The 15,857-nt window shown below is 35.3% G+C and overlaps 1 protein-coding gene across 1 annotated transcript in view; it reads left to right on the forward strand.

Annotated features, from left to right (window-relative positions):
• LOC150094013 (uncharacterized) overlaps window positions 1–15,857 on the forward strand; it is a 286,529-nt gene that overhangs the window by 141,914 nt on the left and 128,758 nt on the right. Inside the window, exon 6 of the mRNA XM_090412937.1 lies at window positions 4,810–4,857. Coding sequence (XP_090269063.1) covers window positions 4,810–4,857 — 48 coding nt within the window. The remainder of the gene's footprint in view (window positions 1–4,809; window positions 4,858–15,857) is intronic.

Genomic DNA, 15,857 nt, shown 5'->3' on the forward strand with positions numbered 1-15,857 from the left:
AACCAAGGAGCACAGGGTGGGGACCAGGAGATGTTTAGACGGTTGAGCTTTGCAAGTGGAAGAAGAATGATTGTTATGAGAGATTCTAACTACAGCAGTATAAATCGGGGAGAGGAAGATGCATGTAGTAATAAGGGAATGAAATTTCTAGAATTCTTGAGAGACACATGTCTTAGGCAACATGCAATAGAGGGAACAAGAGTTTTGGATTTGGTCATAGCATCAGAAGAGTTGATAATAACTGACATGACATCTCTCCCACCAGTTGGAGAGAGTGACCATGTGGTTTTGACTTGGAAGACAGGAATGTATGTGGAATTATAAGGCAGGTGATTATAATAGTCTTAGATGTCAACTTTGGGAAATTTCATGGAGGGAGGAATTGGAAGGACAGGATAACATTAGTGCTTGGGAAATTGGGAAGGAATATTTGTTAGCAGCAATAGTAAGCTGTATTCTGCAAGTGAAGAAGACACAATTTGGAGTAAAGTGGATGACAAACAATATAGACAGGAACTGCATGTGAAAAAGAGTCTGAAAGAGATATAAGGAGACAGGTGAAGAGCAGATGCATGACGAATATAAGACACAGGCCAGGAGAGTGACTAGTATGGTAAGGAAGACGAAACTGGAATATGAGAGAAGATTGGCCCTAAGATCCAAAGAAAATCTTAATTTTTTAGCTCTGTGGTCAGTAGGAGGAGAAATGATTGTGGAAGAATGACATTGTGGGATAAAAATGGGAATAGACTGACTGATACAGAGGACATAGTGGAATTGTTCAATGAACACTTTATTGAAGTATTTCATCATGGAGGAGTAAATTTTAATACCAGAGGGATAGGGCAGGTTCGAGGTTTAGAGGTGCAGGAGGAGAACGTGTTCCAAATACTGAGTACTCTGGATGTCAGTAAAGCTGTGGGACTGGATGGTATTTCATCACAAGTTTTGAGAGAATGTGCTAAAGAACTGACAGCTCCTTTGACCTGGCTTTTCAATGAAAGTCTGACTATGGGAAAGGTGCCCAGGGAATGGAAGGAAGGTAAGATAGTGCCATTGCATAAGGGCAGAAACAGACTGGAAGTGTAATTATAGGCCAGTTTGTGGTTAAGATCTTTGGGAAATTAGTGAGGGACTGTATACAGCATTGGGCAGATGAGGATAATGTTATCTGTGAAAGTCAACATGGATTTGTGAAGGGGCGCTTTTGTTTTAGTAATATGCTAGCCGGTTATACAGGAGTTCCTGTTCGTTTTATTTATATTCTAAGGAAAGAACAATGTATTTCAAATGGAAGCGGAAGGCCCCACATATTTTTCAGCGGCCTCTAGTTTTTATATTATTTTATTTTGCAACTATAACTACCCTGTTTTTTATTGTTCTTTGTGAGGAGTAAGGTTTAAAATAAAATGTGGCCCCAGCTTGCACTTCATGCGCCTAATGGTAAATGCGGCCCTCGTTAAGGATGTAATGATGACATAACAACCCCCAACCCGCCCACTCTCCTTCACATCAGTAATTAGAAGATTTACATTAGCATGTAGCAAACGTTTTTCTCAGATATTAATATTAATTCTTCCCTATATGCGGGAATAAAAGGCGTTAGCTGATTACCTCCCCTCTCACTAACACAATCGACACGATTACTTCAAATATCTTATTAGTTGGGATGCAATGTGCTTTTATTTATTTTTCGGAAACGAAAATCACAAGTGCGGCAAGCTCTTTTCACCCTGGCCGCGTATGGTGACATATACCGTAAAAAGCAAACATGCCGCTTGTGCTCGGCTGCATATGCACGCAAGTGACCGATCGTAACCACAGCCACATAGGGAAACCACGGCCGCTATGCTAGCCGGCGACGGAGAGAGATGAGCGTCACCATGACGTCAATCTGATGTAACTTCCGCTTCATCCCCCTTCCGGCGATGTCATTTCCGGTAGCGAACGAAGACGAGGTACCCGCTCACGCATTAATGCGTCCGCTGCGGTCTCCCATAGGCTACCATGTTAAAGAACCAGCCGTTTGAAAGGAAAGAGTCCGATATTCGAAATGGATTAATTTCAAAACCTGAAATGAGCTCTAATTTTAGTAAGTTGCGCTATTCTCACTGAAAGGTAACAAATTGCATGATATGCTAAAATCGGAATTTAGCTTCGATACGATCTTTCTCACGTTTAGTCAGTGGATTGCAGGGGTATATTCAGTTGTTTGCAGATGATGTGAAGCTGGGAAGGGTTGTTGGTAATAGTGCAGATGTGGTAACCCTGCAGGATGATTTGAATAAGCTGGATAGATGGGAAAATGAATGGGGTGTCGATTTAATGCAGCAAAATGTAAGGTCTTGAGGTTTGGGACATATCGATGGGATGCTGCATACTCTATTGGAGGAGCAATACTGGAGGAAGTAGGGGAGACAAGAGATCTGGGGTTGATGATTGATAGAAACCTGAAATTTAGGAGACATTGCAAAGGTGATGAAAGGAACACAAAGGATTGCTGCAATAATGAGAAGGATGCTGACCTGCATAGATAAAACAGTTATCATTCCGTTGTATAAGACCCTGAACAGACCACACTTAGACTATTGTTCTCAAATTTGGTCCCCAGGATTTGAAGGGGATAAATTAACTGTGGAAAGGATACAAAGGCAGATAACAAAGATGGTTTCAGGACTGTACAATGTTAGTTATGAGGATCGGCTGAAGGAAAGTGGACTGCGGAGCTTGGTGGATAGAAGGAGAAGTGATATGATTGAAACTTTTTAACTGTTGAGAGGTGGTTACAGGGTTGACACTGAGGAATTCTTTCACTTGGTTGAACAGCAGGAAGGAGTGATGACAAGGTGCCATCCCTGGAAGTTATGAAAGTAAACTGTGAGAAAGAGGGTGAGGAGTGGTTTCTTTGCATGGAGGGTGGTTTAACCATGGAATACATTGCCTGATAGAGTGGTGAGAGTGAGAACGGTCAATGAGTTTAAGGAGTGGTATGATAGACTTTGTGTTTCCTAGGAACGACCTCCTGTGATGAGTCTTTTGACTCCATGGAAGCCTGAATGATAATAATACTTATTACAACAAGGTGACTGCTTCATTGAACAGAGGAGAGGGATACATAGTAGTATACTTAGATTTTGCAAAGGCTTTTGATAGATTACCACATAAGTTGATAGTCAAACTAGAGCAGATGAGGTTGGATATTAGATTAGTGCATTGGATATTTGCTGTCTGATAGGTATCGACAATTTGTGCATGGTGGGTTAATATCCAGAAGAGGAAAATCACTAGTAGGGTGCCTCAAGGGTCTGTTTTAGGACCATTGCTGTTTAAGCTGTAAATGATAATGGGGAAGATTTGATTGGGGATATACAGTTGTTTGCAGATGCATAGTTGGGATGAACTGTGAGAAGTAGAGTAGATGTGTCCTTTCAAGAATACTGAGTGAATGGGCACAGGAGTAGGGGATGCCAGTTCATTGTTGTCAAATGTAAGGTTTTAAAGTTGGGAAAACAAAGATGGAATGTAGAATTTAATCTTGGTTTGAATATATTGTTGGAGGTGAGATCTTGGGGTGATGGTGGATAATGATCTGAAATTTAGAGGACATATTGCTGAAATTGTGAGGACAACATAAATTCTGGGAATGATGCAGAGGACACTGACTTGTAGAAGCGAAGCGATTCTGTTTCCATTGTATAAGGCTTTGATTAGGCCACATAGACTATCGTGCACAGATTTGGCCACCTGGTTTTCTAAAAGATGAAGAGATGTTGGTGAGGATCCAGAGGCAATTGAGTAAAATAGTTTCTGATCTTTGGAATGTTGAATATGAAGAATGGTTGAGCAGATGCAATTTACAGAGTCTAATCGGATAGAAGGAAGAAGGGTGATATGATAGAAACATGCAGGTTTGTAAGAGTTGCTATAGGATTAACATTGAAGAGATTTTTTCATAAAATGGTGGGAGATCTGGGAAGAACAAGAGGACATCCCTGGAAGCTGTATAAGGGGAGGGAGTGAGACAGGTTTTTTGCATAGGGAGTTGTGAATGATTGGAATGCATTCTCTGAGAGCATGGTATCTGCAAAGAATTTGAATGCTTTTAAGGCACAGTATGATGAGCTATATGTATGACAAAAGGAATCTCCTAGATGAGTCCATGGGTTCTTAGGATGACAGTAAACCTCAAAAATATTACCGTCCTGTGGTTAGGTCACATCTTTTGTCTCTGCTTATCAGATGTGAAAATTGTCAGTGAGAGAATGACTGTCAATCCAACATTAATTAGAAATATAAGAAACTTGTTTGACTTTTCCCACTGCACTTACCTTTGTGCACATGCATTTCCAAACCTAACCCTTTGTGCCTATGAAAATATCTTGATGACGAAGGCAAAATATTCTTTTCAAAGGTACGGTGGAATTTGTCAGTACAAGCAATAATTCCCATCTTATTCCATCTTCCCTTACCTGTCACCATCAATTAAATTGACTTCTTGAAACCTGATACTGCTTATGATAGAGCAGTTAATGCCATCTGCATTTTCTGCTATGGTTGTAAACTGTGTATTATTCTAGCCAGTTTTTTTTTTTTTTTTTTACTCTTGTGTGATACTTTAAGAAAAAAATTTTTTTTTTTTTTTTTCTGTATGATCAATTTTGACATGAATTCAAACCACAGATATTTCATTATTTATCCTAACACATTTTTTTTTTTTTCCTGTTAAGAAATAGTAATTAATTTTATTGGTTTCAGTAAAACAATACATTTATGAATTTTTGTTATTGACATACTTTTTTTTATCATTAGAAGCGTCAGGAAGAAGGAATCATCGAAGATGAGGATTTGATACAAGAGGTAATTTTTGCTTACTGCTTATATTTAGTACTTTGTAGTTTTTTCCCCCTCTCTAAAAATTGAGATGCAAGAGGAAGAATTCATAAAACATTATTACCAGAATCACATAAGTAATGATGGCTATGAAACTTAGCCAAAAATTTTACAAATGAAGACATTTAAATTAAATGCGATTTCCCAGTAATAATATTTCATGATGAATATTTTGTAGGTAGTTGGAGATTTATACACATGGTTTCTCATAGTGCATTGATGCCAGTTTTATTGCTTATCGAAGATTTAGAATATCAGATTGATACATTAAATTTCTATTCAAGACAAGAATTTAAGATAGTTTAACATTTTCATTGCCAAGCTGAAAATTGGAATCTCGTGTGGTGGCCAAATTTATTTTATTTTTTATTTTTATTTAGTTAACGACGTCCACGCGATAACGCGTGATCGGCCGTCGGTGAGAGCTCGCATCGCGTGATCGCACAATATCGTTCATTGCCAAGCTGAAAATTGGAATTTCGTGCGGTGGCCAATTTTTTTTAATTTAGTTAGCGACGTCCACGCGATAACGCGTGATCGGCCGTTTGGTGGGAGCTCGCATCGCGTGATTGGCAATGAACGTGTTAATAGATATCATTTAAGATAGCATAATAAGTTTATTTACAGTTGGTTCATTTAGAGATGGGAGCTTGTTACTGTAGTGAAGGAAATAGTGATGATATAAGCCAGTCACTTAGAGGTAAGAAAAGTATTATTAATGGGAGAATCCTGACTAGGAAAATGAAAGAGCTAATAATACAATGAATAGTTAATTTCTAGAGCAACTTCATGATAATTATCTAAAGCAGCATGTAAAAGAACCTAGGGAGAGGATATGATCTTGGATTGGATTTCATAATATCAGGATCAATGGAATTAGTGATAGATCACCATTATATCATGTGATTCTAAAATTATTTAATTTTTTAATGTGTAATCCTCAGTTTTTATATAAGGACAATTTTTCCAATATGTTGCATCAGCATCTCAGATGAGATCAAACTAATGCCTGCCATTTCACATTGGTTTCAATGGTACACTTTATGTACTTCAGGCAGTCTATAAATACTCAGTATGATCGAGTGTGCAGAGTATAACCTATTCTTGATTTCTTTTGACCAGTTGAAAAATATCTTTAATTTATTAGTTTTATTATGTGATTTCCACATCAATCTTCTTTCAAGATTTTGTAGTTGTTTCTTTCCTCTAGGAATTAGTACGTGTGTTTGTCACAGTTGATTCTCAGCAGACATCACTGTAACAGACTATTGAAAAGTCCCAACCAAAGTCTCATAGGCACAATGCTGTATAATGTTTAATGAAGCACTCCTAAGCAAAAGGCTGCTTTTGAATTGAAATGATTAATTTGCCTAATGATCAAGTGCTTTGTTCTTCATCAACCTAGTTGGATAAGTGGTTAGCATAGCTGCTCTCCAACCAACGGGCTGCAGGTTCAAATCTCACTGTGGGCATGAATGTTTACAATTGTCTTTAGGGGAGATAAATAACATCACATGGTGCAAGACCACCTCTCCGCTTATTGGAGGCCTTGAAATTGCATGAAAAAGTTCTATGTATGCTCTCTAGAGCAGGATTTCCAGACTATGTATAAAATAAACAATATAAAAAAAGAAATGGGGAAAAAATTCCTTGTAGTGTGTCTGTCAAAAGTCATTGCAAAATCTAAGTATACCACTATACAGTGGTATACTTAGTATGTGAAAAAAAAAAAAAAAAAAAAAAAAAATCTTGCATGAATGATTTGCTTATTTTTTTTGTTTTTTTACAGTTTTTACATATGTTGAGTAAAAATTTTATCTAATGAGGAATACATTTTGTTATGTGATTTATTCACATTTAGTATTGCAATTATGTTTGATATTGTCAGGACTGCCATGTGGCTAAGTGGGGCGATATTAAAAGAGACTTAAATGTAATTAATAAACTTGCTTACCATATGTTGTAATCGTTAGAAAATAACACAGCAGTGTTGTATGTATATTATTTGTAAGTTTGTGTTATAGTAGTATGTTTACTATCACTGTACAACATTTGAATACTCAAGTAGTCAAAAGAGGTCTAATAAATTACCGAGTTAAGCTCATTAATCTCAGGAAAGTTTTCATATGCATCTTTAATTATTCTCCAAAGAAATGGAACTCTGAAATTGATAATTGAAGTATAGTATAATATGAGAATATTTTGTGCTCAATGAAAGGCAAGTGATTTATGTTCCAAGGAGCAATATGGAATCTACGGTAAAAAAAAAAAATCCCTGTATTGGAAATGCATTTGGAACTGCTCGATTAATGTATTCCTATTGTTTGAGCAATTATTCTTCATGCCTACTTTGGAAAATTGAAAGATAGATACATTAAGGAAACTGGAAAACATGCTGAAGTATATTGGTCAAGTGAGATCTTTAGCTTTTGTACAGGGTGGCCATAAATTAACTTTCCCTCTTTGGAGGTATCTGTAGCTAAAACTAATACACGGAATGAGACCACATTTTATGTTGAGACTTTCGGAGGCATGGGGAGATGAATTCTGCAAAAAAAGATTTAGTACCAAAAGTCGCTGATAGGAAAGATTTTGGCACTGGTTAAGCCGAAAGCAGTCAAATATTTGCAGTAAACGCATGCAAATTTTATTGTGCATACATGATAGCAGCGCCACCAATTCTATTTAAAAAGGGATTGGGAACGTTCAGGCAGTTATTCGAATGACCGACGAATTGTGCTCAATTGTGCCCTACCTTGCCTCAGGGTGCTTTACTTGTTACGTTGTTTTACCTTAAACAGTGCAATGCCGTAGCGACCCTGCGGGAATTTAGGGTCTTGAAAGAGAACATAAAACGGGTTGTTATGAACATCCAATCCGACTCCTTACACTCAGCTGTAGAGCATGTCGCACACCGGATGAAATTTGTTATACACTAGAAAGATCAGCACATTGAAAATCGTTTATGTGGTCCAGGGGACCCTGATTCTGATGAATAAAACATTATTTCCTGTGAGTTCAATCACTACATTAATTTCTGTCTCTTTCAAGTTGTTGTTTTAGTTTAATTATTATTATTCTTGTTATCATTGTAATGCACCACATATCCAGCTGAAATGAGTGACGCAGCTGTCGCTTACACCATCGAAATATTATTATTCCATTTTATCTGCTTTAATGTAATTATCCGCTTGTTTTCAGCTCTGCCAGTACCAAAATTTCCCCTATCGGCGACTTTTGGTACTAAATCTTTTTTCGTGGAAATCATCCCGCCATGCCTTCAAAAGTCTCAATATAAAATTTGGTCTCATTCCATTTAATGGTTTTAGCTACAGATGTCTCCAAAGAGGGAAAGTTATTTTATGGCCACCCTGTATTTAAGGAATTTTAGAGATATAGACTGAATGAGTGAGTAAAAAATTAAATAAAGGAAGGTATATTGAACAGTGATAAAATAGATACTTCAAAGAAAATTTCTGTATGGCAAAGGGAGACTACAGAACTTTTAGCTGAATGCTATGTTCAGTTTGTTTTATAAAGTATTTCTTATCTCTCAGCATGGAATTTAACTGTGAAAGTCAAGTATGAGAGAATATTATTGAGCTCATTTATTGTAATTCTTAAAATGGCAATTTAATTATTCTATGTATTGTCTGTTTTATGTAATTATGTTTACAGTAAATATTTTAAATTTTTGCAATCAAGCTTCATTCTTTAGAACACAACATATTGATCCTAAAGTCAACGCACTTTCACAGATACGAATCTGTAACAATCTAACCAACTAAAATAACTTAAATATTTTATTCCACAACTATCTTTAATTAATATTACTAAATATAAAGAACCAAAGGCTTCAATTCAGCGACGTAAAATTATTTAAATTAAGGGGATATTACATCCCACATTGTTTCAGAGCCGAATAAGGAACTCAAAGATAGACGTCTAAGAGTTTCATGCTGAATATAGAAACTACATGAAGTTCGGTGAGTCCAAGTGTAAGCCAAATACCTAGTAGTGCAATACGGGGCAACTCATAGTAAAGGTGGAGCAAGTTCCGTTGACTGTTCTTAGTATTTACTCATAATGTAAAAACCCAGCCCTTAGGAGCTGTATTACTGTTCTACATTATGAGAGAGATCACTACCCAGACCAGTTTCAACCTTTTTTTTTTTTTGAGGTCTCATCAGTGAGTAGGTAGACCTGGATAATACCAAGTGTGCAGTGAACAGAACTTACATACCCTACTATGCGAATTGCCAAGAAGGTGTCCTAATAAATTACTAAATATAAAGAGCCAAAGACTTCAATTCGGCAACGTAAAATTATTTAAATTAAGGGGATATTACATCCCACATTGTTTCAGAGCCGAATAAGGAACTCAAAGATAGACGTCTAAGAGTTTCATGCTGAATATAGAAACTACATGAAGTTCGGTGAGTCCAAGTGTAAGCCAAATACCTAGTAGTGCAATACGGGGCAACTCATAGTAAAGGTGGAGCAAGTTCCGTTGACTGTTCTTAGTATTTACTCATAATGTAAAAACCCAGCCCTTAGGAGCTGTATTACTGTTCTACATTATGAGAGAGATCACTACCCAGACCAGTTTCAACCTTTTTTTTTTTTTGAGGTCTCATCAGTGAGTAGGTAGACCTGGATAATACCAAGTGTGCAGTGAACAGAACTTACATACCCTACTATGCGAATTGCCAAGAAGGTGTCCTAATAAATTACAAAATATAAAGAGCCAAAGACTTCAATTCGGCAACGTAAAATTATTTAAATTAAGGGGATATTACATCCCACATTGTTTCAGAACCGAATAAGGAACTCAAAGATAGAAATCTAAGAGTTTCATGCCGAATATAGAAACTATATAAAGTTCGGTGAGTCCAAGCGTAAGCCAAATACCTTTTGACTCGCCAAACGATAATGCAACTGCTGTTAATACAAGTAATTTAAATGTAATTGAAGATGGTGAAATTTTTAAAGCACTTAATCCTAATCTTATTATTCCTGCATTTTCAGGAGGTGATAATGAAAATGTTGAATCATATTTTAAAAATGTAAAAAAAAGATATAGGGAAATGGTCTGAATATCACTTGTTAATTTTTCTTAGCAATAAGTTAGTAGGGAATTCAAAAACTTTCCTGAATACTTTACCTGTGTTAAGAGACACTATAAATTACAGTGCATTTAAGAGTTTGTTAATCTCAGAATTTTCAAAGATCAGATATGCAAGTCCAAACTTATGGAAGTTACATCAATACATTCAAGATAATAAAGAAACAGTTCCAAAGTATCACAGATTGCTAAGTATAGCTCATAATTTAAGTGGCTCAGCTGATGAGAAATCACATTTAGGATGATCTATGTTTCATCAGTTTAGAATAGGTCTAAAAGATAAATTAAAAAAGTAGCTTATAAGAAAAAATTAAAAATTTAGAAGAATGTTAGGGAAAGAGAGGAAAGGGCTGAGATGTATACCAACCCTCAAGTTCCAAACAAGTACATTCTTTAACTATAGAATAACATGTATGCCACAGTAAATAACTTCGTTATGTAAATATTTAGTCTATGTATCATAAGACATCATCAGTACAATTATCGAACAACAATAGGAATTGAATTAAAAAGTAGCACTAATAGTAGTGTGCATGCTTAATTTGGAATCCCTCTTCATAACACATGACTGTGTTCATTGATTAAAACTAATGAGCTGAAATCTATTAAATTAAAATATAACATATAAATTTATTTAATACAATTGAGGATAACAATTTCCCAAACTTTTGGAATAGTGAGGCTTAAACACTTTCTTTATATAAACATGAATGTTTATATAAAGAAATCTCCATAGCAGCTTAGCATTTTGCCATTGGATCTTGTGGCTAGTGTTTTCAATTTCATGTTGTGCAAGCCAAATGTGAGGTTTCATAAGATGGATGTGTTCTTGATGTTCAGAGATATTATGTTTGTCCATAGTAAGACAAGTAACATGAACATGGTACTTCGCATGCACCAGGTAGCATCATTGGTGAGAAATTTGTCTTTTGGAGAAGGTAGCAAGTTGTGAATTTGGTTTGATGGGTTTACAGGTGGCAATGAGTTGATATTTTTCATAATTTTTGCTGCACGTTCAGAGATACCTTTTAATATATAGTATAGGAGTCCTGTGGGCTTCTTGTCTGGGTTGATTTATAGGAGAGTGGCTGATTATTTTTTGGGCTATTATTGGATTATATCCATTTAGTAATGCTGTTTCTTTGACAATTTTCAATTCTTGTTTTGGAGATTCTTCAGGAGAACAAATCTTGTGTTCTCTGGATTCTAAAGATTTTATGATACCATATTTTTGAGATGGATGGTTTGCTGATGTATCGTGGATATACTGACCTGAAAAGGTTGATTTTCGGTAGACAGAAGTGGAAATGGATCCATCTTGATTATGCTGGATGTGTACATCAAGAAAGGAAATACCTTTTGATTCTTTTTCTAGTGTGAACTTGGAAAGAGGATGGAGGATGTTGATTTTTTGTAGAAATGAGTGGAGTTCTGGTTCTGTGTGACTCCAAACTGCAAACACGTCATCAACATACCATAGCCAAATTGTTGGTTTGGGATCAATACTAAATATTCTTTCTTCTAGGTTTCAAGAAAAAAGTTGGCTAGGTTAGGTGATGAGTCCATTGCTGTTCCTGCTTGTTTATATATTTTATCTTTCCACATGAAGTAACCTGATATAATTGCAGATTTGAATAATTCCACTATGGCCGATGGAAATTTTTGAGTTAAAAATTCTATTGTCTTTTTTTGAGGGATATCAGTGAAGAGAGAGACAATGACAAGGCTTACATGTCTGTATCTGCCAGTTTAATGCCATTTATTCTTGTATGAAATTCTATGCAATTTTTTATCGATGAAGCTGAGTGATTTATTTCTAACTCAGCTCTCAGATCCATAAGTTAAAATTGGTTTGAACACTGTCTTGTATACAGCTAATTTAGTGTTTTGACTAATTTCTCTCTTATTCCATATAAATTTATTCAGTTGAATTCCTACCATACCAGCTTTGTCAATTCTGTTGTCTATTTCCATATTTAATTTACCATCTTCACTAAAAATCATGCCTAAGTAGATAAAATGTTTTACTTGTTCTATAGGTTCTCCATTCAAAATGCAGTTGATATTTTAATTCCGTCTATTTTCATTGTCTTTGTCTTGTTATTTATTGCTGACCTTCATACGAAATCTATTACACGAGTTATTCAGTTTAGTCGGGGAATCTTTGCAGACTTGTAGCAGATTTATTTAGACGTATAACATCATCTGCATAGAGTAAAGAGCTGAGATTAAGATCTCCAATTTTGATATCAGGTTTAATACCATTTTCCTTCATAATGTGATCAGTACAGCAGCGTAGCTGGAGGCGGCGGCACTTTGAATCTTTTTTGAACTTTTACAGTTAATTCTAAAATACAGTCTCGAAAACTCAGTTCGAAATATTGTAATACTGCTGCGAATTTTCCTCACAATTGCTATAAATGTTGTTAGTTGTGAGAGGAGTTTTTCTAAATAAAATTGATTCAGAATTACCAACATTACTATGAAATAGACTTCGCCAATGTCATCGATTTTGCTAACAGAAAAGCAAGAAAAATAACATTTTAATTTATTTCCCTATATGTCGTTTTGACTTTTTATAGTATTTTTGGTGTATTGAGAGGGGCAGCAAACTCAGGGACTGCTCCGGTGACAAAAGCTCTAGCTACACCACTGGATCCATATAGATAATAAATAACAGAGGGGATAATGTACATCCTTGTCTGACACCAGATTTAACATTAAACCATCTTCCTGTACTTCCTTCAATTCTAACTGCTGACTTACAACTCAGATAAAAACTAAGTATTGTCATCATCATCATGCATATCAAGGATTTAGGCCTAGCATTGCCTGTTCCAGCCTTAGAAATCATCGTTTAAGAGGATGACTGGATCCATATAGATAATAAATAACAGAGGGGATAATGTACATCCTTGTCTGTCACCAGATTTAACATTAAACCATCTTCCTGTACTTCAATTCTAACTGCTGACTTACAACTCAAATAAAAACTAAGTATTGTCATCATCATCATCATTATGCATATCAAGGATTTAGGCCTAGCATGGCCTGTTCTGGCCTTAGAAATCATCGTTTAAGAGGACGTCCTGGTTTTCTTTTTCCTGATTTTTTGTACTTTAAGGCTTGTTTTGGTAATCTTTCTGTTTTCATTCTTTGAACATCTTCCATCCATTTATGTTTATATTTTTTAATTTTTTCTATTACTGGTTCTTGGTTTAATTCTTTCATAATTTTTTCATTTCTTTTGTGATCAAATAGGGCATACTTTGCAGTTTTTTCTCATAAACTTCATTTCTGCCTGTTGTTAATCTTTGTTTGTCTTTTTGTTTTATTGTCCAGATTTCGCTTCTATATATTAAGACTGGTAGGGCTAATGTATTGTATACGTTTAATCTGGTTTGTTTTTGGACTAGGTTTGGTTTAAATATAGAGTTAATTACACCTGTTATTTTTAAATATTTTGCAATTTTTACGTTTATATTTTTTTCGTATGTGATCGTACATCCTAGGTAGTTAAATGAATTCACCTGTTCTAAGATCTTGCTATCTATTACTATTTTAGTTCTTGCTGGATCTTGTCCTTTAAAGGCCATAGTTTTTGATTTTTCTGTTGATATTATCATACCATAATCTTTGGATATCTCATTTAGATCTAAAATAGCTTTCTGTAGTTTGTCTTCAGAATTTGTGATTATTATTTGGTCGTCGGCAAAGAGGAGAGTGTTTAAGTTTACTAAGTATTGCTTGATATAATGCTGCATTGACACCATACAACTGTAGCACTTTGAACAGCTTCTCTCTTGGCACATTGTCATATGCCTTTTTCAGATCTACAAAACTTAAATACAGATCTTTGTTATATTCCCACGATTTCTCAACTGTTTGTCATAACATGAAAATTTGATCCTGACTGCCTCTATTTGACCTCAATCCAGCTTGTTCTTCACCAAGCTTCCCTTCCACAATTCTTCTCGACTGTTTCTCAAGTATACTTAAATCTTACCAGGAACACTCTACTCCAATCATCTGAAATTCATCCCTCTGTCCAGGTCTTGATTCCTGGCCTGATTCCTGATTGCATGTGTATTGAATGTTTTTTTACTACTGTGCTGTCATTACTGCTTGTTTCAATTAGTAATTTTTCGAAAAAATTACTCTATACATCAAGGATATCTTTTTTTCACTAGTTTTCATGTCATCTTTTTCATCTCTAATTCCTTTTAGCATTCCTTCCTCCATTTCTGTACTTTTTCAACTCCAGAATATTTTGCCACCTTTTTGATATTTATTTTCTATGTTCTTACCAAAATCTTCCCATGACGTTTGTTTAGCTAGTTTTACACAGTGTTTAGCTTACATTTGTCTGTATTTTCTAAGAGCACAAGCTGACTTATTTGCCACTAACTTTTGATATGCTTTCTTCTTTAACTTCACTGCTTCTTTAACTTCCTGTGTCCACCATGGGGTTCTGATTTTTCTATCCTTGCATACAACACCACATGCCTCTCTGGCCAAATCAATGTTTTCTTCAGGATTTGCCACTGACACTTGAAGGTTTGATTCTTGTTCTCAATCTCTTTCAATTTTTTTTTGAATAATATTTGTGTATTTTATTCTACAGTTTACATCTGAGAACTGCTAAACTTTTATTTGCTTTAAAACTTTCTGACATGTTTTCGTGTTCAGTATGAAATTCAGTTTTATCCTGCTCAAGACTAAATGGCGATCACTTCCAATTTCAAATCCTCTGTACACTCTAGTGTCCTTCACTAGTGGGAAAACATCACTATTAACAATAATAGTGATGTTTTCATATATTAACATAGTCAATGATACTTTTCTTATTCCTTGCCTCGTCTCACCATGTAAATTTGTGCACATTTTTATGTTTGAAGATTGTGTTAGTAATAACCAGTCCATGTCCTGAGCAGAAATCCAACAGGTATTTGCCATCATTAGCTTTGCTCTTTTCTCCAAATTTTCCCAAAATATTTTTGTATGTCTGATGATCATTTCCTATTCTGCTATTTAGATCCCCCAACAAGGACCAACTTTTTATTTTTCATTGTGTCAGTTGTTTTCTCTAAATCCTCAAAAAATTCCTCCACTTATACATTAGCATAACCTTCTGTGGGACCATAGGCACAACACAAATAAGTCTCATTGTCCAATTCCCAATTCTGATATTTGCCCACATCAGCCTACTTGATATTGCTTGCCATTCAAGAAGATTAGCCTCGTATTTTTTGTTCATTACTATAGCTATACCTTCTTTTCCCTGATTGTCATTGCCTGTATGTGTGTGTGTATATACACACACACACATTGCCTGAATATATATTTCAAGGAATTCAGGGCTTTACTTCTGATGGTTGAGCATCATTGATCACTTTGGCTATTAAAAAATGTTGTCTATCAGTTTCAATACTAGACATATGACTGGTGTCCTTTTCAATGTTGTGTATGAAATCTAAATAGGGAATATGTTTGGGCAAAATCACAAATTTATGTGACCCTGTGCTATTACATTCAGCTGATCTTCAGTTAGAGTATGGCCAGATAAGCTTGTGACATGGTTATTAATATTTCAAAAAATGCAGGTACTAAATTTAGCATTTGAAAAAAGTATTTATTTAATACTAAATATTAAAAATAATTTTCAAAAATGTCTTTAATATAAAGGTGAATATTAGGCGGGGAATAACATACTTAGAGCAAATCAAGCTCAGGAAAATATAACATATGCATCTCCCTTGTCCAATACATTTGTCACCATATTATAAGTACGTAGCAAATGTGTAAAACACTACTTCCTTTAACAAACCCATGCTGACAAGCA

The sequence above is a fragment of the Typopeltis vanoorti genome, chromosome 23 (assembly GCF_054136105.1).
Source record: "Typopeltis vanoorti isolate ZY-2024b chromosome 23, IOZ_Tvanoo_1.0, whole genome shotgun sequence".
Classification (NCBI taxonomy): Eukaryota; Metazoa; Arthropoda; class Arachnida; order Uropygi; family Thelyphonidae; genus Typopeltis; species Typopeltis vanoorti.